The 26,811-nt window shown below is 41.4% G+C and overlaps 1 protein-coding gene across 1 annotated transcript in view; it reads right to left on the bottom strand.

Moving 5' to 3' along the window:
- The window catches only part of LOC111872239, a gene marked incomplete at its 3' end in the record, with an annotated part of 37,869 nt that extends 24,198 nt beyond the window's left edge, over positions 1-13,671 (bottom strand). The window contains 4 exon segments of the mRNA XM_033754620.1: positions 1,553-1,709; positions 2,473-2,576; positions 4,947-5,485; positions 13,578-13,671. Coding sequence (XP_033610511.1) covers positions 1,553-1,709; positions 2,473-2,576; positions 4,947-5,408 — 723 coding nt within the window.
- Positions 13,672-26,811: the final 13,140 nt, after the last annotated feature.

Consider the following 26,811-nt stretch of genomic DNA (forward strand, 5'->3'; position numbering starts at 1 on the left):
TTTTTCTAAGAACTGGGTGCTATGTACTGTGCGAAATCAATCGATCTTGCAAGAATAAATTTTTGGACATCCCTCTTCTAAGAATTCCAATTGAGTGTGTTAGTGTGGCCAGCTCAGGGCAATATGATATTATAAACACAGCACATATCACGTCTCTCTGTTTATAACTTCATAGCAAAGAAAACACGCCATTCATAACAGCTTGAACGAGGAAACCGCTCGCAAGAGCAACAGGAACTTTGCTGCAAGACAGGCATATGTAACGATGACTTAGCGCAGCTAAACTCGTGGCTTATTATACTCTGTTCTACTGATAACAGGCCAGCGAAAAATCTAACAATCTACAGCAAAACCATCAATTATTATGGGCGTTATAACACAGGCGTGCAGCTGGATGAAACATAGACGTCGAACCCCCGCAGACGATTTAAATACCTGACGAAACATACACATCAAACCACGCTGAACGGTTAAGGAACTGATGGAGCCAATGGCTTTTGCCACTAGAATTAAGTCCTCATTACAAGCCACACTCATTCCATTGTGGTCTCACCGTACTATCACAGCACCTGCTTGCAGGGAACTCCAAATTTCCATGGTTACAACAATGACCCATTGGGTTTGAGCTTTTCAGGTGTAAGACGGGGGTTGGGACTATTTCTGGAAACATCATCAAATAATGAAAAAATAATATTTCACTGACACAATGATGCAGAAGTATATTACTGTGGCATTCCAGGACAGCCCAAAACTGAACATTTCTGAGGAAAAGTCAAAATTATGTACTAACTCAGAAGACAGAATGGTTCCATGATTCAGTGCTAATTCCACTATGTGTTTTATGGAATGTTCCATCACCCTAAGCCAATGGGTAAACTGATATTTGAATGTTGGATATTTAATGGAACATAAGGAACATAATTTTGAGTCTTATGCCATGTGTGTCTGCAAGGGGGGGGGCAATGTGAATGCAAAATCATGAAAACTGTTAACACATGTGTAGTTCAAATTGTTGTGTAACTGTCCATTTGTTCTCTTAAAATATTACACAGGTTTACATTTATTATCGACCATTAAGGATTATCTTTCCCTTTTATAATTTTCTAAAGTTTTATTCTACTGGGTTTATCAGTAACTTTCACTGTATCTATAAAAGCCAAGTGTGTTTCTGAATTACATTCCCCACAAAAGATAAGAAGAATACCAGGCACCATGGGAAGTCCAGGAAGTTGAATGAACCAAACATTCAGCCACTTTGTAATGGCCCATTACAGTGAAACCTCCATTTAAGGCGTTTCTGGCGAGCAGTGAATTTTAACATTAAGTTCAGGATAATCTTAAATAGAAAAAGACTGAGATTGACTTTGATCATTGAAACTGGTCACTAAATAATGAAAAACCATAAACTGAGAAATATAAAATGGGTGTTCCACTGTATATAATGACAACGTATCAACTACTGGGCTTCAGATTGATACAGCCTTAACATTCAACACACCAATGCACATGCTAAATCCCTTTGTACTGTTGCTCCATTTCCATGGCAACTTACCCCATCACAAAATAAATAGTGCCTGACCATGTCATCTTCTGACAGACTGATATAGTTGCACTCCCTCATAGGACAGTTGATGTGCCCTATCTCTGCCAGTGCAAGCTGCCAATGTACAGAAAACCGATGTAAATGCCGCCGTGTCTCAGAGTGCCACCTAAACAGCAATAACTTTACTGCATCCTTTTTCTCACATCAAGCAGAAAAGCACAAGACAACATATATTCAAAAAACAATTTATGTTTAAGAAACACTGGGCATGCCAACAATGGGGCAAGGAATAAGCATCCTCACCTAATCGCAACAACACACCACCACACATCAGCTGATGTACATGGCCTGCTCAAAGAACCTCAGACTTTCTGAAATAGCATGCCAACTCGACATCTTAGCAATGTTGGGTAAGTTGTGCTGCCTAATGGCAAGCTTCCTAATTATCATCCTTTTTGACTTGAAAGGATGGTGGATGGTGTATGCTGTACAGAACTATTAGGCTTGTTTTGGACTCTATCCATCGTCTGGTATATATATATATATATATACACACACACATATATAAGACAAAATACCACAACGTTTCGGAGACTATGGGGCAGGATAGACCTACTCAGTTGGGCCCGTTAGAGAGAGCCAGTCTCAATCACTGGACTGAATGAGATGCGAAGAATACTGATATCCCACAATAATTACAAACCTGCTATAGTTTTATGAAAGTAACAAGTACCACTTTACTGTCACATTTTGACACTACTGCAATGACAAGTATATGAAGCCAAATTACTTACAGCAGCCAAATCTATGAAGTTCTTACATGAAACACACTTCTGATATGGCACGAAATGACTGTCCATTAGCCGCATTTCCTAGCTCATAATGGAGCTAGGAGCTCCAACAGGAATAAATGGGATTACAATACTTACCACTCCGCTGAATTTGGAACAGTGGCAACAGACATGGCTGCTTCATCCTTGCCACTACTGCTGCCTGTACTCCAGTCTTCTGATGCACTGTCACTCTTCAGTTGCTGAAATGACATCCCCTCTCACAATAATCAAACAAACAAACAAACAAACAAACTTACTAACTTCATGGAGCTGAGCCTTTCTTGAGAAACTGCCTGTAGCTCAGCTACCAAAAAGTTTCCCCAACATTTTACAAAACCCGATGGTTTTTCACTGTCACAACAGACCCCACTGGTCTCTATTCTGAGACAGATCAATCCAGACCATACCACCCCATCCTATTTCTCTCAAACCAACCCACTGCCTACAAATGGGTTGAATAACACTGTTATTTATTCGCCTATCTCAACTTTTATATATACAGGCATTATGACAACAATCAACACAACAATATTTATGTTATTTCCCAACAGATTTAAACTATCAGCACAGATCAGCAGCTTATGCATCTCATTTAATTTCAGACCCATCTGGTTTTCTAGGGTCTTCTTAATGGCATATTCTTAAGTAACGTTGAAAAGCAATGGCAATAAGTACGTGGTGCAATCCAAAAGTTCCCGAAATTTGAATTTTGTGCGTGAATGGTTATGAGTACACCGAAATACCACTAGGTGTTTCTCCACACACCCTTCTTGAATCAGTGTGGCAAGCGGTGTCGAGTTGAGTGGTTGAGTTTATTGTTGGTGAACGTATTTCCATTGTTGCGTTTCCGTGAGTTTGCGATTTTGCGAGAGAGCAGCATGTCTGTATAAAGTTTTATTTTAAACTTGGGAAAACTGCAGCAGAAACGCACCATATAATGAAGTAATCTTTTGGTGATAACAGTTTAGGCCAGACACATTTACAACTTGTATAAGTGTTGACGGCCAATTTTAAACAGAAACCTGCCTGAAATGGGAAACTATGAGGGAAAGTCAGAAATTATCCGCACTTTCGCCACAACACATCTTTAGGTTTGTCACACTGCCTTCTGTGCATGCATGCTTAGAGTTGGTACTACTGTGGTCACGTGATCGAAGTTTGACCTAGATCGCATAATTTTCCTTGATGCTGTGACAGTGTAAACATGGCCACTCCACTAGCAGCATGCACCAAGGAGGAACAAAGGTTGCACCATAACTCAAGTGGTTAGTCGCTGGCTTCCCACCGTGGTGGCCTGGGTTTGATCCTGGGTCTGGTCAAGTGGGATTTGTGGTGGACAAAGTGGCGCAGGGGAAAGTTTTTCCTAGTACTTTGGTTTCCCTTGCCAATCTTCATTCCACCAATTGCTTCACAATCACCCTCACATATCATCTGGGGCTGGTACAATAGGCCAGAAGAGGCCGCAGTGCAAGGGACTTAGTCTCACCCCACTAGCAATAAAAAAGGAGGAATGTGTTGTACAATATTCTTATAGAGTTTTGGGTACCCATGAAACTAGTTAGGCTGATTAAAATATGTTTAAACGAAACACATAGCAGAATATTATTGTATAGACAAATANCAAATTCATCGGTGGGTCCATCGCTATGAGCCAGAATCCAAAAGCCAGAGTATAGCGTGGAAACACCCAAGCTTGCCAATGAAGAAGAAATTAAAGACCCAATCTTCTGCAGGAAAGGTGATGCTAACCATTTTTTTGGACTCAAAAGGGCCTATACTGGAAGAATACCTGGAAAAAGTGTGTACAATCAACAGTGCAAGATATAGTGATTTGCTGGCCAACAATCTGAAGCCAGCAAATTCGCACCAAACGCTGAGGCCTATTGTCAAAGAAAGTGTTGTTGTTGTTGCATGCGAATGCACGCCCACACATGGTTGGCCAGACCATTGAAAACATTAACCAATTGGGTTTTGAGGTGCTGGAACACCCTGCCTACAGCCCAGATCTTGCCCCTTCCGACTATCATCTCTTTGGACTGCTCAAAGATGCTTTACGAGGTTTTTGATTTTCTACGGACAAAGAAGTGCGAGAAGCGGTGCATAAATGGTTGTGCGACCAACCAAAAACCTTCTTTTTGGAGGGAATACGCAAGCTTGTGGATCGCTGGACCAAGTGCATCGAAAAAAGGAGACTATGTAGAAAAATGATGTATTTGTTCAACCCTTACTTTTGTGTATATAAATTGGAAAAAACAAGAGTGCGGATAACTTTTGACTTCCTTACATACTTATATCCCCTAACACCATGCTGTATGCAGAGTTTGGTATGAGAAGCAACACTTTCACACCTACAAATTGAGAACATCCACTGTAACATTCCTTCCATTAGGTGTGTGTGTGTGCTGGGAAATTTCCAACATTACATAGGACTTCAAAGTTTTTCCTTTAGGTTATGTCACAGACACCAATGACCCTCTGTAATCCTCAGACATTGAATGAAAACAGTCTGAGCAACACAAAGGACAAAGAACTTTCCTGATGGGTCTGAATGTGTTCACAAGCAATCTCACCTTATACAGTCCCTTCTGCATATTTGCATCATTCTCCTCAAGTCTCTTCCTCTTGAGCCCTGTAGACATACTCTGTGACTGGGACTTGGCAGAAATTCCCGCCGCTTCCTCATGCAGCCCTGAATCAGTTGCATTCATCCGGTCTGGAACCACTGTTTCAAGGTTAATTTTCTGAGTCTGTAACAATGGCACCAACTGACTAGTCGATACAACCTTGCCTGTACTGCCATCTTTATTCTCATGCATGATAATGGGTCTCCCATTGTTCATTTTCACAACCAAGCCGATGTCTTTCAATTTATTAGGTGACAAAACAAAAACGTTGAATCCCTTAGGCTGCTGCCCTCCTACATCTAACGCAGAAATCCGCTTCTTACTTAACTGGAGGGTGTTCTCAGTGGTATCAGAATGTGGTTTGTTCCCATTATCTGGGTCGTCCTCGCTTACTCTGGAGGCAGACATTGTAAGCCACTTCAGTAGTACTGTGAGTTACTACCAAGAGTCATCATCATCAGGAATTTCAGGGAATTCTATGAAACCTGAAACAAAATGCATCCTATATCAGATATATCTTTGCTTCGGATATGGCTGCTCACCTTGTCACATCACAGAATATAGTAGCTAAAACTTTATAGAAATAGCTCTTCATCCTACAGCATGATTTCATATACACCGTATGTCAGGTACTTAAATGTCATATTTGCAGTTTTACATACACTGTGCTTTCTACTGCAAGCTTAATTTCTCTGCCCTCTGGCTGAGGAACAAAATACCCTATTGAGATGGTGTTTGAACCAAGCTATGGTGAAATATATGACCTTTCTGTTTATGTACCAACGAACTTAGTTATCATGCAGCTGATGACTCAGACTCTAATCTGGACATGACATCTCAACCATTTAGTGACAGTGACAGTGACAGTGAAAATGATGGGAACGAACAAAGAACTGCAATAAATGATGAACAAGACATAAGAATGGGAGGGGTCTGTAAGAAGTTTGTGTAGCAAGATATCAGCATATCTGCGGACATATTTGGAAAAAATTTTGACAGTTCAGAAGCAGTTAATATTATATGAAATAAATAAGTCATTTGAACACTGTAAATCTAAAATGGGCTATATTTGATTATGTCCTTATATAAGCAGAGCGTGGCATGGAACTGACATATTAGTATGTGAATGTAGACACAAAGAAATCGGCAGCAGTTATTATAAAGCTGGAGGAACATCTTCTTGTTCATGGCCAGTGGGCAGGGGAAAACAGCCTACATATGAACATAAAAAAAACTGAAACGATATTCTTCAGGAAAAGCAGGGTGAAGCAGAGGCAGAATCAACTACAGTCAAGGATTGTTAAAAGTGATGTGCTACAAATGACATCACACTTCAGACCAGTGACAAGACCTTCAATATGTACATTAGGGAGAAAGTGGCATTTGCGATACGTGCTTTGGCAGAAATTCAGAACCTAAGAACCATCTTGCTGCAAACAGCAACTAAACTATTCAATTAAAAAAATAATGTGACATGTCTAACAGTTGCTGGGCAATGGGAGGTGGAACGAGTTACCATGAAGACAGACCCTTGATAAACGGTTGGTTGCCAAGTTACACAACAGTAAGGAAAGCGGTGTTTCTCCATGCCGTGCCGAGTAGAGCCGAAGTGAGCCGAGCCGAAGCGCACTGGTTGCTACGCAGCAATAAACAACTCTCAGCAGCGTTGTCCAGCAATGCCTGTAAACACAGTGTTTATGCAACAGTGAAGCGATGTGGGTTTTCTGCTGTCCGAATGAGGGCTTATAAGGGAGACCGAAATGCATAAAGGGAGAGTTAAAATGTAGCTGTCGCCAAGTTCAGTTGTAGTGAGTGTGGATTGTGAAGCCAGATAGAAGACAGTTGAAACATAGAAGCAGTTGCAGGAAGAAGAACTGAACGTGTGTTATAATGGAGATAGTGTGAAGAGACTACTGTATAGGGTTTGTAAAGTGTGTAAACCTGTACCAGTGTTATAAGCGTTTGTAGTTACGACTTGTAGGTTGTTAAATAAACTAATTAACAATCTGAACGGCGTCTTCAGTAGCAAAACATGTTACAATAATATCAATCTTCAAGTATGCCCTGGAAATTCTATGGGAACGTCTCAGAGAAAACAGCCTAACATTACAAGGCATGAAGGCAACATACCAAAAGGCATCCTTGAGAGTTCCAAGATACACTCCCTCACCACTAGCTTACATCCTCACGAAAGAAATTCTGCTAGCAAACCTCTGTTAGAAGCTGCTTCTGCTATTCACCATCACACCAAACAAATTAAAAATACAAAGGTGAAAGGAGAGAAAAGTATTACACTCCATAGAAGCTGTGATTAACACAGACTGGGCAAAGCCATATTATGATGATCAACATTTAGCTACAATTTGGCCATGCATGGTTTTCACCACAAGATCTGCCAAATGAAGACCTACCATTCCCCAGATAAAAATGCTGCTGTAAGCTATGTGACTCAGAATGCAGATGACACTGCATCACAACAGACTGCAAGCATAGACTAAATCACTGACCACTTATTCAGAAGAAAACTAATGCACACTGTGAGCCGTTCATCTACCAAAATGTGGTCTATCTGGTCGTGAGTCTTTCCATCAGGAGATGTCCAAGTAAATTTATGAATGTTACAATTTGGGAGCACTGTCCTTTTGATAACCTTATTTTTGGATGTGACAAAGGTTACTGCTCTAACTCCATTATCATAATTAATTTCGCGTAAACTTAACTCACAGTTATTGGTTTCAAAATATCCTCCCCACCTACTTTGACACTGAGATCTCCTAAAGTTATTTTCATAAGGTATTTTGGGAATTTATCAAATGCATGTTCTAGTTCCACATGGAACGTAGTCAGGATGACTGAGTGGTCTAAGGCACTGCGTTCAGGTCACAGTCCACTTCTGTGGGCATGGGTTCGAATCCCACTTCTGACAAATTTTGGCTGCGCCATAGCTCAAGTGGTTAGTCGCTCGCTTCCCATTATAGCGGGCCGGGTTCGATCCCGGGTCTGGTCAAGTGGGATTTGTAGTGGACAAAGTGGCGCTGGGGTGGGTTTTCTCTGAGTACTTCAGTTTCCCCTGCCAATCTTCATTCCACCAAATTATCCATCATCATAATCACCCGGGGCAGGTACAATAAGCCAATCAGTGGCCGCTGTGCCGAGTGGACCCAGCTGGACTCCACTCAATTTAAAAAAAAAATTGAATTAGTTCCACATGGAAGCTGTCCTTCACTTCATCAATTTTATCCCATTGAGTCATGAACATTCAGAACTACATCATACCAGCAACCTCTTAGCATTATGTATGACACCCTATCTCTAACAACCTGTACCCTCTTAACAGCATATATTATCCTCTTATGTACAAAAATACCTTGTTCCTAATTCACAATTCTTGCCCCTTTTCAACAGAAGAATTTACAGGGAGTTTATTACCTTTATTGACTGGTTCATGGTTCTGCACTTTACGGCAACCAGTGCATTGCCAGGTGTCGGCCGCATTCGAATTAATAAGCCTGTTGGCCCATAATATTCAGAATCAGGTACTTACAATTCACAGATCACTCAGGAGGCGTTGAAAATGCTGTTCCTCTACATGTAGATATTTTTACAATTAACTGTTTCATTAAAAAAGACACGTCAACAATCCTTCTTGAACTTAGAGCACACCGAACACCAACTTTGACTGGATGGAGCAAGACTTTGTGTGTTAGATGTGGATTCTGTGAACTCCATTAGCAATTATTTTGCATATTTGTGCATCTCAGCAAATGAAGCCATGCTGTGTCAGAGAAGAATAACATTTGCAGATTGATCTCAACTTTGGCGACAGATTCCCACATTTTTTAGACAATCGGCTCACAGATACCAGCGAAGTTGTCAGCCTTATGCACCAGCTACCCTTTACTCCCAGAAAGATTTCTGGTACTCATTTCTGTTAGAGGCTGAGTCGACCCCAGGGCCATAGTACAGCTGGAAGGATTAAATCAATTGAAAAAATTCAATGATCTCATTGGGAATTGAACCCACGACCCCCCAACTTGTAGCATAGTTCCTCAACCAGCTATGCTACCGTGTGCCGTTTTAAATATCATTACATGCACAACATGTATTTATTTAGAATAATTAAAATATCATATTTTAGGTCATACAAGGCCCAATTTCAAGACCTTGAAAACATAAAGTGCAGAAACAGGTAACAGGTTGCTGGAAAGGGAACTTGCACCCAAAAGTTAGTTTTCTTATGTTTGGATGCCTGCTGTCCAAATTCTCTCACTCTCACTCACTCACTCAAGGATCTGAGCCCTTCTTGAGAAGCTGCCATTTGTGCAGCTACTCAAGAGCTTCCCAGCATTTTATGGAACCCAAAGTTTAATTACTGTGTTCACAAGAGCCCTTCACTGGTCCCTGTCCTGAGCCACATCAATCCTACCCATACCATCCCATCCTACATCTCTAAGATCCATTTCAACACTTTGTGGACCGGTCGCATAATATTATGCTTTTTGCTTTTAAACGTGGCAGACCGGTTGCATAATATTATGATTTTAAGGCACGTTATGTTGCAACACACTACACCTTGCTCTGGTGCCACAAAGATGCATAACTGGTGCTTAAAAGACTTCCTGAATGTTTGCTTAGTAGTCAGTAACATGACCTCGCTGTTTTCCTGTCCCACTCCAAAGGATTATGCCTTTGTTCGTCTTCATGCTGTATGTACCTGGCAGTAAGTTAGTAGTGCAATATGGATCAAGTACAAAAGCGGTTGAAGACCAAGTGATCTCTTGGAGAACAAGAAAGTATGGCCTACCTGTTTGTGTAGTTACTGAAAGCACTTCAGGCTATATTGGAAATTTAGATATTTATTCTGGTGAAGGCAAAAAATTACAAGAAACTATTGTTTCCATTTTTTAACCCTATCTTGATCAAAATTACCATGTCTATCAAGACAATTATTATAACAGTGTGGTAACTGCAGAATACCTTCTTTCAAGAAAAGTACGTGTTTGTAGAACAATTAGGGTGAGCAGAGGCCTTCCTCCAGATCTGAAAGAGGAATCTAAATCCCTGAAACGTGGTGAAACTACATTCAGGAGGAAGGGGATATTCTTCTTCAGTCCTGTAGGGATACTCGCGTTGTGAATATGATTTCCACAATTCACAATTCGAGCACGGTTGATGTTCAAAGGAGGCATGGACAAGTAAAGTGGCCTATTTGTATTTCTGAGTATAATATGTTCATGAAGGGAGCTGACAGAGCCGATCAATACTTGGCTTATTATTCTCTTCCTAGGAAAACAATAAAGTGGACAAAGAAAGTTGCCTTGTGGCTTATAAACTGTGCCATTTTCATTTCATTTTTGGTATACAAAAATCTAAATCCTGATTTGAAATTGAAATAAAAGCATTTCTGATGAATGTGGCAAAGGCCTGGGCTACAGACCAGATGGTGGCGGCAGAACCAGAGTCAGACAGTGACTTAGTGCGACCGGGCCCATCAACTCCCACCCCACGCAGGCCTCATGTGGACTCCCCTGGGCGACTCTTGGGTGATATGCATAAACATATCCTCGTGAAAAGTGTGAAGAGTGAACATTCCAAGGGAAAGCATCCTTCTAGGCAATGAAGTGTTTGCACAGTTCACAAAAAAATGAGTATGACTGTCTACATTTGCAAGTTCTGTGTAATGCCACTTCACAAAGGGGAATGTTACCAGAAATATCACACTCTCAAGCACTTCTATGAACATTGGAAAGTGTTCTCCAAAAATTTTAGTTCATAAAATTAATTATGAGATTTTATATTAATTTTTAAAGTGAAGAGGGCACAAGTTAGGGTAGTAGGTTTAAAAATGCCAGTCCTCAGGGTGATTTAAATATTTAAATTGCTGGTCTGCAAATTGTCCACCCACCTATGTCTAGGTCTTCCCAGTGGTCTCCTTCCTTCTGGCTTTCCCACCAATATCCTATATGCATTCCCACTCTCGCCCATTCGTGCTACATGCCCTGCCCATCTCATCCTCCTTGACTTGATCATTCTAATTATGCTTGGAGAAGAGTACATGTTATGAAGCTACCCATTATGCAGTTTTCTCCAACCTCCTGCCACTTCATCTGTCTTCAGTCTAAATTCTAGTGACCACAAAGCAACAAAAATTGGTATGAATACAGATCTCCACTAGGACTAAAGTCTCACAAAAACTCATTCAATTCTGAAGGTAGTGGGTTGGAATTGTCTAGTTTTCTGCATTGAGTTGATGTACAGGGGATGAACAAAAATATGGAAACACCTTGTGAAATGCATGCCTGAATTGAAGTGTTTATTTTAACGACGTTTGTAGGTGACACTGTCTTATCTGCCCAATACCACTACCTGTACAACCTCCGCAATATGCTGCAAGCTTCATTTGCTGTCGAGACAGTGTTCTGTGCAGTTTTTAGTGCATCATTTCAGAGCTAACAGAATTCAAACCCGGGCAAATTGTTGGGGCCCGTATGGTGGCTGTTTCCGTAACCAAGGTAGCCGAGATGAAGAAAAACACACAAGCTTTAACTGATGCAAGTAAGGAGGTTGGTCTAGAAGTAAACACAGGGAAAACTAAGTATATGTCGCTGTCTCATCACCAAAATGCAGGGCAAAATCATGACATATCGATATGAAACAGGTGTTTTGAAAATGTGGCACAGTTCAGATATTTGGAAACGCCAGTAACAAATCAAAACCTGATTCAGGAGGAAATTAAGAGGTGACTGAACTCGGGTAATGCTTGCTACCATTCAGTCCAGAACCTTTTGTCTTCTCGTCTACTGTCCAAAAACATAAAAATTAGAACATACAAACCTATAATTTTGCCTGTGGATCTATAAGGGCGTGAAACTTGGTGTCTGACATTAAGGGAGGAACAGAGACTGGGGATGTTTGAGGAAAATATTTGGACTGAAGTGAGATGAAGTGACAGGAGGTTGGAGAAAATTGCATAATGAGGAGCTTCATAACTTGTACTCTTCTGCAAGTATGATTAGAATGATCAAGTCAAGGAGAATTAGATGGGTGGGGCATGTAGTACAAATGTGGAAGAAGAGGAATGCATGTATGATATTGGAGGGAAAGCCAGAAGGAAAGAGACCACTGGGAAGACCAAGGTGCAGGTGGGTAGACAATATTAAAATGGATCTTAAGAGAGATAGGATGAGATGGTATGGATTGGACTGGTCTGGCTCTGGAGGGCTCTTGTTAACAAAGTGATGAACCTTCAGGTTCCATACAATGCTGGGAAATTCTTGAGTAGCTGCAGATTTGGCAGCTCCTCAAGAAGGGCTCAGCTCTGTAAGTAATATTAGAATGAAAGATGATAGTAATGTTCCAAATCATAACACATCAACATTTAAGAGAAGTGTTATCAATATGGGTACTAAATTTTATAATAAACTGCCTTTGGAATTAAGAAAATCAGATGGACGTAAAGACTTCAAACATAAGCTAGAAGTATTTTTATTAGATCATCCAGTTTATAAATTGTATTAGTTTCTTTTAGAGGGACAGTAGTAAGCATAGCTAAACCTCTTATTCAAGAACTGAAATAGATAACAGATGGCAGTATCTTAATGTGATCGGTGACTGACATGGTCATATGTAGGACTTCTGATTTATTGTAATGCTCTTAAAATTCTCTCGATAAACTGATAAGGTTAACAAAACTAGTATGGTAGGCATTTATGTATTGTATCTGATTATTTATCTCTTTTTGATAGCATGTTATATTTTAATTGTAGGTTTAACCATGTCAACAGTAATTATCTATTGTTGGCAAATTCTAATCCTTTAGGCACCTGGGCAAAAGAACTTCAAGAATGATGTATTAATGACGTAACTTGTTCAAGTGTTACTGTTGCAACAACTATGAACGCTAAATAAAATAAATGAACGAATTGTTTAAAAGATTTAAAAGAATGAAACAACCTCAGTGTTGTGTTGGTCTCACAGGAGAGAATCCAAAATGTGCACCCACATTTAATAGTTCCCGAACATATCGCAAACTGCAGATAAAACAGGCTTCCTACAAACATGTGCTACTAATTGCATAAGCGCTACACTATCTTATACGGCTTATTTGGCATCTACTATCTTATGCGGCTTATTTGGCATCATTAAGTTCCGTATGTTAATCGCACGTAACCCCGATTGCTGGATACGTAATATAAAGCTATGACCACAGTGTAATTAGCACTTTGTCGTAGGGGTTTACAATAAATGGTCAATTATATACGAAAATTATTAATTGCAAAATAATGTAAAAGGGTGCCACAGAAAATGGCAGTTCACATTCGCCCATAAAATATCACGGAAATACTAGTTGAAAAAGAAATAAAGACTATAAAAACCTCCTAGGCCACCTCAAACCTAAACTCGAACTCACATTCACAGAACTTTTATATATAAAAGCATATATACAAGCAAACTCAACTCCTGGGATATGTAACATGTTCTTCTAATCGCACCTAAATCTAAACATAAATCCTACCAATCGTAAGCACAAGAGTTATACATAACACTTTTTTTCAAACCCATACATTATTTACTTACAATTATTAACTTCCTACAGATCTAAGTTAAGCAATCACACAAAACAACCAAAGCTACCTACACTGCCCTACACCGTCCCAAACCACAGAATCCAAAACTATAACCGCCACGGATCATAAACATGCATGACCTGTCACACACATACAAAATGTCAAATGCTGGTGAATTCGTTGTCCGTGGAACTGCAAGAACAACCCATCAAGAGATCAAGAGTAATCATAACCAAAATTTGCAGTGGTGTCCAATCAAGCCTAAACCTAGAAGAGTTTTATAGCGTGGTGTATTTATCTCGTTTTCAAATACATCAATGCAAAACACATGCTCTGGTTGCGTTACGGCAAGTAACGCAACCAGAGCGTGAAGCTAACCATTCACATCTATCTAGTAATGAAGACAAGAATGACTGGAGTATGATCTCCATTAGCAATGTCCAAGACATTGTGCTTAGGTACAGGGACATCTATGGCTTCTAATTATGCTCTGATGGTACGGAAGTTCCATTTCGCCCTGGCAGAGAGCACTGCGGAGTAGCAAACGCTGCGACTGAAGATTCGAATTCGCGGCTTCGGTGTACGATCATGTGACCTTAACCTCAGACACCCATACCCCCGCAGACATACACTGGCCCTGCCCTGCCCTGGACAAGCAGAGAACAACGCATTATCTTCGTATCACAGAACCTAATTTACAACATTCATACTAACTCGTATATTACTTAACGACGCTGTTTACGTTACAGGAGCAATATTATGTTGAATAGGGTCAGAAAATGCCGATCACAGTGGCCGCGCGGTCTAAGGCATGAACTGTCGTCGTCCGCTCAAACACTGGGATCGTGGGTTCGAATCTCACTTGAGGCATGGCCGTTTATGTTCGTTTATTCTGTGTCTGTTGTTCTGTGCGTAGGTAGCGGCCTTGCGACGGGCTGATCTCCCGTCCAAGGAGTCCTACTGACAGTGTAAAAAATCAAGAACTGAAAAAGCGGTCAAGGTCCAACAGAGGGCTGTATATACGTGTAGGCAGATGCGAAGACACTCACAGATTATGAATAGAAAGGCTGCACACTTTTCATAATGGTAAGTGAGATACAGATTACACTGAAGAGTGGCAGGCCTGTCGGCACCTCACAATTCCGCATGGCAACTACACTGACACCGTTATACAGAGTGTAGAACAGTACCAAATGTGACTGCCTTCAAAGGCAATTTGTTCATATAGTATTTCATGAAAATCTCTATATTAGTGCTATATAATATTAACTGAAATATGGGGCGAACACACGAGTGTCTGGGGCTAATGAAATGCTCAAGCATAGATTACGTTCTTTCGGAAAATGTTCGCTCTTGTTCTACGAGCGATTCCTCGCTTCGCTCAAAAGTCCAGTCTATAAGACTTAATAAAATTAATTTTCTCAGGAAGGGGGGACCATTGTCAGGCTCCTATGAAAAGTAGTAGTGAATAATAGGGTTCTAGAAGCGGCGGAGGGCATGTACAGTCTCCGCTCGCTCGGAAGCCGGGATCGTGGGTTTCAATCCCACTAAGGGCATGGATGTTTAGTTTGTGTGTGTGCGTTTTTCTGTGTTTGTGTACAGGTAGAGGCCTTGCGACGAGCTGATCACCCGCCCAAGGAGTCCTACCGAATATGTAAGATCGAGAAAAACCGAAGTGAACGGAGAAGTTCATGGAGGTAGGCCTAGGCCCACTGGGGCTGTATTGCCAAGGAAAAAAAAAAAAGGGATGATGCGGAGAGTTTATTGACTAGCTGAGCCCTAGTTACCAAGAATGATTCTGCTCAGTAGCGCTAGTTATAAATCAATGGTGCGAGTAGATATCTACAACAGCATTACTGAACTGTTTGGGACAGTAGTGTATCTAGTTAAGTTTCGCAGTAGGTGGAGCGGGAGAATTGGAAAACGAATTAAGGACATAAAAATCGTTCCCAACGTCCACAAATGATTTTCATTGTGGAATTCTTGCTCTTGAACATAATTCTATCAGAAGGAAACATTCATCTTCCTATCAGTTTGAAGCCATAAAGCGCGGCAGAAATCACGGGTCTAGTCATGCATATTTGTACATAAGGAGCGAGGTACGGGATCAGTGAGGATCACACCGTGTGAACTGCACGTGGTCGGAATGCCAAGTGTTCGCAGCGGTCGTCAGATGCCACTACACGGCCTGCACAGACACACATGACTTGTCAGGGAGCCAGCCAACGGAACCTGGCCACGGATCATAAACACAAAGTCCTTCAGAATGTGTTTGTCGGGCTTGGGGCCGAAGTGGAAAAGAGGACCGACATCCTAAAATTTCCAGCGGTTTTTGTTACACTATATATAACTACAACCGCCTCTGTGGTCTAGTGCTCAGCGTTCTTGGTTACAGATCCAGAGATCCGAATTCGATTCCCGGCGCTACCAGATCTTTTCTGAGAAGTAGTGGGTCTGGAACGGGGTCCACTCAGCCTCGTGATAATTGAAGATCTATTTGAAGGAAATAGCGCCTCCGGTCTAGAAAACCGAAATTAACGGCTGTGGGGATTCGTTGCGCTGACCCCGCGACATCCTCTATCCATAAAGTTGGCATTAAATTTCGCCGACAAGCGGCGGTCGCTCAGTCGGTATACTTTGCTTGCGGACTAAAATCATGGAGTTTGTTTGTTTTTTGTTTTGTATATAATTACGGTAAGGTTCGTCCTAGTGCAGACAACCTAAACGCTCAATGTTGTTATGGAAGCCGTCGGCTCATCCCTGTGCCTCAGCGTCACCGCCCTGAACCACGTGACTGCCTCCACAGCTCGTATCTTCATAGTATCTACAACAATCTACTTCAGTATCCACATTTTGGTCGTCTCGATGATACCGCGTAATTGTCTGGTAGGATACTTCAGCCCTGAAGATAGAAGCAGTGTTTTCTTATGAAATATTGGTACCCACATATCAGAGTACCACATGGCGTCATACTCCGGAAGAGTACAATATTGTCACATGATTAAGTGATTATAGACGGGATTCGTTTGGTAATTGGATTCACTGACCATTTATACACACAACTCGTAATTATAAGTAACTATAACAGCCTCACTGGTTTACACACTCTGAAGATCATTAAAACTGCAGTATACATAAAGTGTTCTACGTCTTCCTTAGTCGTATCCTGATAACGCATCCTAACAATGTCCTCTGCCTACGTCCTTACCGGCTGGCGAATATACCACGACTTACTCATTGCTCCAACAATCTAACTCCCTGGCTGGCAGCCATCTCACACCAACCTTCCGCTCTTCTCTTCACTCACTGATTCATTGCAGCTCCCATCTTGTCCCGACCATAATATCTCGCCACGGGCCACACACAAAATATCGTTCGTAATTTTTGTAGTTCAGTCGTTTCCGTGGGAACATGTTTCTTTGCGAAACCGTCACTTAGCAACGGCTCTTGTATATTTATCTCGCGGGTCGTTGCCCAGCAACGGATCTACATACTACAATAGGGATTACCGCCGCTGTATTGTTGGACTTCTTCAACGACTTTGTCTATAGCAACATTCCCGAAAGTAGCAAACATGTTCCTCTGACGAAGCGTGAAATTTAATGCCGAAAGTGCTGATTTTCTGTTTATAATACATATAAATTAACAATAGAAGGCCACGTTAAATTACAAATACAATATAGCGCAAAAGTAGGCCTGCTGCTTCGTAGGTATAATTTAAGGATCATCAGGAACTACATTCTTTGATGATTAAATCGAACTGTAAATGACTTTTTAGAGACTGGGGGAATGTTGCTTTTCACATCAAGGGAAGCTCAAACTGGGAAAGTTTGGAAACCAGTAGTGCAGAGTCTCACGTTCCCATCAACACGGCTCTCAGTGGTCAAGCGAGACTTTTTCTAGAGCGTTCGCCATCTCCTGAGACAGAGGGAGATCTTGACAATTATGACAATGGAATACATATATCCTAAAAGACTACAGTAGAAATTTGAGCTCAAAATTTGTTAACTTAAGGAATAAAGGTGAAAGGAAATGGAAACAGAAGAAATAAAACCATTGTACCAGACGTTTTATCTTCTTCCTCTTTCTTTTAGTCGTCGATTTATGGTAACTGGTTTGGATTAAATTAATGAAGCAGCCAACAGAGATGGAGTTCGAATAGGCTGACCAGAGTCGTCGCTCTTAACGGGATTGGTGAAAATCAGTAGAATTTGTGGGAAACTGAAAAAAAATAACTCTAATTTTACTTATATGTAATATTGCGAATAATAGTCGAATCTGACGGAGGTATATGTATTAGTCAGGTCGACGTATTAGACAGTAAGTCTGAAGAATTTCTTGAATCACAGTATTTGAAAAGTGAACTATAAATAACGTGAATCGGTATAGCGATGGGCTACGGGCTGGATGGCTGGGGTTCGGTTCTCAGTAGGAGAGTCCACAGCGTCCATAACGACTATGCGGACCACCCAACCTCCTAACCAATGGGTACCGTAAGCACTTTCCCAGGGAGTAAAGCGGCCAGGGCGTGAAACTGACCATTCACCTGCACCTAGTGCCAAGGTCAAGAATGGTGAAGCTATACTTGCACTTCCTCACACGTCCTCATAGCGTGACGCTTGATGAATTAAGCACAGGGATAACTTTACTTTTTTTAAACCATATAATATTTTCAGAAAGTTGATGTTAGTTCTATAAGTTTGTCTCGACTGTCGTGACCTGGCTCTGTCAAGTCTCAAGAGAGTAAAGGCAATGCGGACATCACTGACTTCTGCAAGTGCAAATATCCTGTTCGCGATACGGGGTTTTAGAATTAAAACGCGTCTGTCAATTTCTGATTGATCCCTTTCGTCTAAGATATACTCATGAAGGTTCACAAAGCCAGAATTACGCCTGGTTTAAGCACATCACTTAACTCACTCTAGGGCTAAATTTTTATATACGACTGACTGCCGGTTAAACAAGGGGGTTTACAAGTTCATTCGCACGGCTTTGAATGGACGTGAGATCGACTTCCTCTGAGCCAAGATTTGAGCATTTTTCTCATATTTCTGGTTCCTTCAACCGGATCTTGCACTAGTTCAACTGCAGAGTAACCTAATAAAATTTGTCCCATGAGTTTCGAGTGAAATATTATACTGTTTATTACTACATTCTGCTTTGAGGTAACACATGCCGAAGCACCCCCCACCTTCATGCAGATCCATGTTTCGATCTGTTTCTATTTGTGAACTTCATGTTACTCTTAAAGAAGATCTCGGGCTGTATTTCAGTCAGATATTAGCTTGGTGGGCGGGTACACTATTTAATATAAAACTACAATTTCACCTATGAGGTTTGAACAGAGCGTACTGAGGGAACATTTCGACCGAAGAGGGCGGAAGAACATGTAGCATTCATAGGAGAGATTCGAAATATGTGTACCTCAAAATTTTACTCGGGAAAACTGAAGAACGCTTGAAGAAGAGAAACTGTGGTGTAGATGGAGAAAATTTTAAAATTTATCATTGAAAAGGGAGGATGTAGACTCGAAAGTTCATTGCCGTGTTCAGACGAGCCTGCCACTCGACCCTAACCTGAGCCAGATTAATCCAGTCTACATATCCTATTTCTTTAAGATCCATTTTAATATCATCCTTCCATCAGTGCCTATTTCCCGGCAGTGATCTCATAGACTTGGGATGTCATCTGCATGAATTTCTACCTCCCCCGTACATGCTACATGTCGCGTCCATCCAGTCCTACTTACGTACTGCTTATTTAACGACGCTTGCAGTTCGAATGGTGGGATCAATGGATGGCGAATTGGCAATGATGTGGAAGGAAGCGGTTGTGGCCTATTTCAAGGTTCTATCGAGGTCTATTCTACTTGATTTCTGGCCCTAGCAACGTATAATTTGGTAGTGAGCACGAAGTATTAAGTCCCTTATCATTTCCATTTCTGTTGCTTCTCTCTCTCTCTCTCTTGCGTCCAAGCATCTTCCATAGTAATTCGTCCAGTTCCTTCAATTTATGTTCTTCCCTAAGTCCTAAATGTTCGGTAATATCATACAACCAGTTACAGAAGAAATGCATCCTTTACCATGTAAGGCCTAGTTCCTCCTCCAGCTCAATGTACTGTACAGTGTATATCGCTTGTAGGCCTATACATGACACAGAACGGAAGGAAATCGACCAGTTACATTAAGCTGCATAAGTGGTGGCTCTCCTGGCGATTTTGCGAGATTGAATTTTCGTGATACTTTTCTGTGCATTTCCTTTCTCCCACACAATGAGCAGGCCACCGGTTCTGATATTTTCTCCATTCGTCAGATAGTGGAGAAAAACAGTTTGGCATACTCTAAGATTAGTCAGCTAATTAAGACGTATTTAAATGAAACCATTGTAAAGTCTGTCCCCCTTCAAATATGTCTGATGCGTTTCCTACTCACAGGGGCACGCGGTAGCGTAGTTGGTTGAGGCACTATGCTACAAGCCGGAAGGTCGCGGGTTCAAGTCCCGATGAGGTCGTTGGATTTTTTGTAATTGACCTAATCCTTCCGGCCTCATTATGGTCCTGGGGTCGACTCAGCCTCTAACAGAAATGAGTACCAGGAATGTTCTTGGGATATTTTGGGGGGTACAGGGCGGCCGGTGCGTAGGGCTGACAGCCTTGCCGCCATCTATGAGCCGATTGTCTAGAGAGTGTGGGAACCTCAATATCTCACAACCCTACGGGCTTCCACGGCCTGTTACAGGGAGACCTTTACTTTTACTTATTTACGTTTCCTACTCAGAATGGTCTGAAACAGGGAGAGGCTTTTAATGCCATTTCTTTTTAATTTTGTATTAGAATACGCCGGTTTGAACATCCAAGAAAACCGTGATGTACTGAAACTCAATAGGAGACACCAGCCTCTGGTCTGGGGAAAACAAATGAAATTCGCATTCAAGAAGAAGCTAAGAAAGTAAATCGGATAATGTTCGCTACAATTCAGTATAAAATACTTCATCTTAACGCCAGATTTCTAAAAACGTAAAGATCAGAACAGAAGAACTTCAACACTGCAAGCTGTTTTGTATGGGTATGAAACTTGGCCTATCATATAAGAGGAAGATCATAGACTGGGGGTGCTTGGCAACAGGATTCTCTGCAGTTTATTGGGACGTAAGAGCGAGGGAGTCCGGTGTAGAGGCGGGTTAGAATACCCCCACCGTACACCTGCGTGTCGTAGAAGGCGACGAAAATGGAACCTGGTGCCTGAAGGTATAATTGGGCCACCTTGTCACTGGGGGACATAAATACAGAAACCTGGTCCTCCAGGTTCGGGGTTGGACGCAAGGCTGAAGATCTTGCTCTCTAAAAAAAAATCTGTTCCAAAATCCAAAGAAGTGGAAACCAGATGGTCTAACGACGAAAGAGACAAAGTCTGGCAGAATCTTCTAAGGAAGGCTATGACGACGACGACGAGGAGGAGGAGGAGGAGGAGGAGGAGGAACGAGGTAGTAAAAGGAGGCTGGAGAAAACTGCGTAATAGAAAGTTCATAATTTGTGAATACTCCTTGTCAAACATTATTACGAATATCAAATCACGGAAGGAAATATGGGCGGAACATGTGGCATGCACTCGCGAGTAAAGAAATACAAATAAAATTCTCGTAGGAAGCCTAAGAGAAAGACGCCACATGGAAGACCTAAGCGTAAGTGGAAGGATAATAATAAAATGACTTTTAAAGAAACAGGATGTGGGAGGGTGCACACTGAATTCATCTGACTCAGGACACTGACAAATGGCAGGCCCTTGTAAATTCGGTAATGGACATTCGGGTTTCATAAAGTGCTGGGAATCTGTCTAACTGAGCAACTATTAGCTTATCAAGGGCTTGGCCCCATGGAGTTAGCAGTTAATGGTCAGCTTAACCAGAATGTGTCTGGCTTTGTGATAGACGACTGGAGTTTAATTCTCGGCAGGAGCTTCTGGAACGTCCTTTCCATCACCACAAAAAGAGTACAGGGACTGGATCCCACACACTTCCCTATCTGATATCATTGGCAATACAGTGGCCGGAACGTTAGGCCGAAACTCACTTTCATTTAGTGACAATGTTCAGAATGCGACGATATTCTGTCCCACGCCCGCTATACGCCTCAAGAGTGTTGGTATTTATGCTCAGGGACACATTTTCATGTGGACTCAGCATTTATAATTGCAGCAGATGACCTTAATAATTGCCGTTAGCCGTTAAATTCAGCGTCGGCCTTGTAGCTTCCTATGTCACTCGTAATAACTCCAATGCATGCAACAGACATCAGCCACTCCTCAAGTCTGGCGAGAAGTGGGACCATTAGGCACATAACTATTGAACTCTCCAATTCGACATGTATGTTTGTTTTTTATCTCCAGAAAGGGAAGCAGAAACGATAAAACGTAAAGTAAAGGTATCCCTATAACAGGCCTTGGAGGCACATAGGGTTGTGAGATGTCGAGGTTCCCACATTTTCTAGACAATAGGTTCATAGATGGCGGTAAGGTTGCCAGCCCTACGCGCCGGCCGCCCTTTGTCCCCAAGAATATTCCAACAATATTCCTGGTCGTTCCTGGTCTTCCTGGTACTCATTTCTGTTAGAGGCCGAGTCGATACCAGAGTCATAGTGCGGATGGAAGGATTAGGTAAATTGAAAATATTCAGTTTTAAATAAATCCTAGCTGCAGACTGTTTGACTGTCTTCATTTAATCTGCGGACGGCATTAAAGAGACATTAAACTACGTACATATCAGAAAATATGTGAAACGATAGGAAGAACACAGCCAAAAAATTTTACCACATACACAAACCCCTATGGTTTAGTCCACAAGCTTATTATATCGACCTAGCGACCATCGCTTGTCGGCGAAGTTAGTGCCAATTTTAGCGCAAAACATTGAATTTTATTTAAAGGAAAGTGGCTTGGAAATAGCACCAAGGAAATGTCAACTGTGTATCTTCGATGAAGAAGGGACAACTGATTGAGAGTGGGAGATCACGGTACAAGGGGAAAAGGTTTTTTCAGTCAAATCAATAAAATTTTTAGGTCTGCACTTAAAATCTAATCCAGACTGGGAGGACGAAGTACACGCAATAGTTATGAAATGCGAAAATCCGATTAAAATCGCGAATTGTGTGAAGCACACTCGGTGGGGAGCAGACCCTGTAATTTTAATGAGACTCTGCAAGGCACTTATAAGGTTGAGAATGGAATATGGAGCATTTTTGTTCCATAAACTTAAGAAACAAGCACAGATGCTTGAGAAGATACAATATAGGGCAATACATGGAGGGGCTACAGGAGTAGCACCCCGACCAATGTAATGCTAGAAGAAGCCAAAGAAATCTTAATTTTTAGTAGATTCAAACAGTTGGGAAGGAACTGTGTGTCCGGGTGTTATACGTCAACCAACTATCCGATGATCCAGCTGCTGGAAGAATTATCAGCTCTACTTGACAATCCAGGGAGAGGAGAAAATGAACAACCACTTACCAGGGAATATTACAAAGAGGTAACCCCTCTCAGTCATTTAATCCAATCATGGAACTGTCCCCTGGCCTTCGACTACACGTATGGAAGCCTCTTCTATGAGGCCAGGGCATCTTTCGATGAGTGAAGACAAATAAAGGAAGCAGAAGATCACAACAAGGAATTCAACAAGATTTTCCAAGAAGGAATGAGAACCAGCAGATGTTTCACCATGGACGGCTCAAAAATGGAGGACAAACCATTTGTAGGATTCGCATCGATAGATATAAAAGGTGGTCATAACATGAAATTTGGGATATCTAAGATAGCATCAATATTCACGGCGGAAGCATTAGCAATTGCCGAAACACTAGATATCATTGAAAAAATAGAAACCGAGCAAAACTTCATGATTTTCTCGGACTCTGCAAGCGTGTTAAAAAGCATTAGTAACCCCACTATAATAAGCAACACATCGCACATCACACACATGCTAAAGGATGAAACAGACTGGAATCGTGAAGAAAAAAAAATCAAATTTTACTGGATCCTGGGGCACTGTGGAGTTGAAATTAATGAGAGTTTGAGACAAAGCAAGCAATCAAAGAAGGCAGAGATAGTCAATTGCTATTACCAGTAGCAGATCTTAAAACACAGTGGAAAATGAAAGGCTAAGAAGAACTTCACAGTTTTTGTCAAAACACCAAACAGGACAGAGGAGAAGGCTACTTTGAAAGGTACTACAGGAAAGCCTTGTCTCCATGGTTCCGACAGATAAAAATGAACCGCTGTGCCTTCATGTCAATAAACCATATGAGAGCAGGACACACCAGTGTTAAAGCAAGCCTAAACAGATTTAACATTGTGTGCACGGGCTGCAAATGGAGGAACATATCTTCTGGGACTGTAAACAGTACGAGGACCAAAGGGCAACAATGATGTACATCTTGTCTGAGAACAGCAAAAAGAATTACCCAAAATCAGTTACAGAGCTCTTAAGGCTAGAAGAAAAAAGATTTCTGCAAGACGTCTGTTACTTCATAAACAACATTCCTATACTTATATAAAATAGATATGTTAGAAAAGTAAAAGAAGTAATTACACTGATTATTTACAGTATACACAGATTTAAGTCAAGATCTATGTGAACAATTGCGGGGCCACCGCTATTATAGAATAAGATGGTTATTAGAATGTGCTACAGACGGCCGGATGGGCATTGCCTAGGCCTCCTTTTTATTTACAGTTTTTCTCTTAAATTAAAAAAAAATCCCCAAGGCAGTGTTTGTCAAAATACCAAATGGGACAGAGGAGATAGCTACTTTGAAAGGTCCGTGGTTCCGACAGATAAAAATGAACCGACGTGCCTTCGTGTCAATAAACCATATGAGAGTAGGACACACCAGTCTTAAAGCAAGCCTAAACAGATTTAACATCGTGTCCACGACCGAATGCAAATGTGGTGATGGGCTGCAAATGGAGTAACATATCTTCTGGGACTGTTAACTGTACGAGGATCATCGGACAACAATGGACATTTTGTCGGAGAACAGCAAAAAAGAATACCCAAAGTCGGTTATAGAGCTCTTAGGGCTATAAGGCGTCTGCTACCTCATAAACAACATTTGTATATTTATATAAAATAGAAGTAATTGTACTTATTATTAACAGTATAATCTCAGATTTAAGTTAAGATCTATATTAAGAATCGTGGGGTTACCGCTATTATAGAATATAATGTTTATGAGAATGTGCTATAGAAGGCCAGATGGGCATTGCCTAACCCCTTTTTGTATCTACAGTATTTTTTCTACAATAAAAAAATCTCCACAGCCATTAATTTCAGTTTTCTAGACAGGAGCCGCTACTTTTCCATTCAGGTATTTCCACAATTTTCAGTCACCAGGCTGAGTGGACCCCATTCCAGACCCACTACTTCTCAGAAAATCTGGTAGCGCCTGAACCTCTGGATCTATAGGCAGGAACTCTGACCACTAGACCATAGAGGTGGTCTCTTACTACATACATCACTAAAATTTTACAAGGAAGTGACAGTGCCTATGTTGACTTATGCACATGAAAATTGGACAGTAAATAGACCAGACAAAAGGAAAATCAGATCAGCTGAAATAAGGTTCCCCCATTCAGTTGCTGGGTACACTCCTACATCAAGAATGAAGTACTTACATTCAGAATTAACCTTTAAACACCGGACTTCTGAAATCGCAGTAAGCTTGAGCTGGCCAGAGTTTATTTAAATGCCCGCTGCTACTCTGCGCTTAAATGTCCGTTTCTGTTAGGGCGCTTAAACAATTCTAAGCATTGTGTTTAAAAATTCTATATCACAATTTTTATGATAAATGGATGGAATTAACTTTGTATCAGCAAAGAACATAGTGTCACATATTATAATGGAAGATTTGAAAATGTTCATACAAAGTGTTATACTCTGTTTTCAATTTTTTTCTTTTAATTTTGATGCGTACTGCAAAAATGGTTTCCAAGCTCTTCACAGAGTTGTTCTGCATTATAAATTCATTTTTGCTTGTAATACTTGACAAATTTTAGCAGTCCCTGGTGTCATAAAACAGATGGAAGCAATAAAAACATTTGGTTCTGTGCTGGAAAACCTTACATTTTTGTTACACCCTTCAGATTTTCAAATCTTTTGACTAAAGAACAGAAGAATGAAAGCATGGCTATTCAAGTAAAAGCTAGAGGGGTCCCTTCTTCAGTGCTAAGACCTTCTGTTATAGCTGCAAGAGATTATTGCCCTTTCCATGGTCATGAACAGACAGTTGGATTGTGGCTGAGATACAGAGTGCGTTCTCTTTTCTGTGCGTTCATAGTGAAATCGAATACTGTAGTTTCGTTTCAACCTATATATACATCAAGCAGATAAAAACAAAAAAGGTATCTACATCAAATCTGCAATAAAAATACTGGTTCGTGGATGAGTTTGGGCGTAACTCATATGTAGGAAGGGAGGCAGGAAAAGCCTTCGCATACGGAATACGAGATGCCGATATAAAGTTCCAGCTGCTGCTGGGAGGGGAAAAGACGGTAAACGAGGCCTTCCGACAAGTGCTAGAGCTGCAGGCGGTACTGGTAGCAGCCAGACCTCACGGAGATAACACAAAGTTCCGATCGTTCCCCACCCAACGAGGAGATGACAATAGACAGAATCAGGACCGAAGATAAGGACCTCCAAGAAATAAACGGGAATCGCCGGTGAAATCAGAATGGCGACCCAGAAACGACAGTGGCACAATGTTGGAGAAATGACTTCAAGAAGGAAACTCCCCAAGGAACCTTCGGATACCGGAGAAAGGACTTGGCACCAAGGTCTCGCGCCAGCAAGTGGCTGGAAGACCAGAAGGAACGACGACGTCAGCGAGTGGAAACAACGCATCAAGAGCTGCTACGTCGATGTAAGAAATTTCCGACGAAAGACCTGATGAAGGATTTGGACTTACACGCGTGACCGACGAGATTCGAACTCAAGACACGTGACAATTTGGTGTCAGAAGTGGGATTTGGACTTACACACGTGACCGACGAGATTCGAACTCAAGACACGTGACAATTTGGTGTCAGAAGTGTTTTACGAACTTGAACACGCCTCAACAAATTATACTACCACACGATGGAAATGGAAACAATTTTTGATCTCCTAGAGGCGATACTAGACGCCGATAGAAAGGCCCGGCGAGAAATGGCCGCAGAAAGAGAAGCTATTCACGCGGAGACGAAAGCCATCGAAGCAAG

This window comes from Cryptotermes secundus, unplaced genomic scaffold (assembly GCF_002891405.2).
Source record: "Cryptotermes secundus unplaced genomic scaffold, Csec_1.0 scaffold860, whole genome shotgun sequence".
Taxonomy (NCBI): Eukaryota; Metazoa; Arthropoda; class Insecta; order Blattodea; family Kalotermitidae; genus Cryptotermes; species Cryptotermes secundus.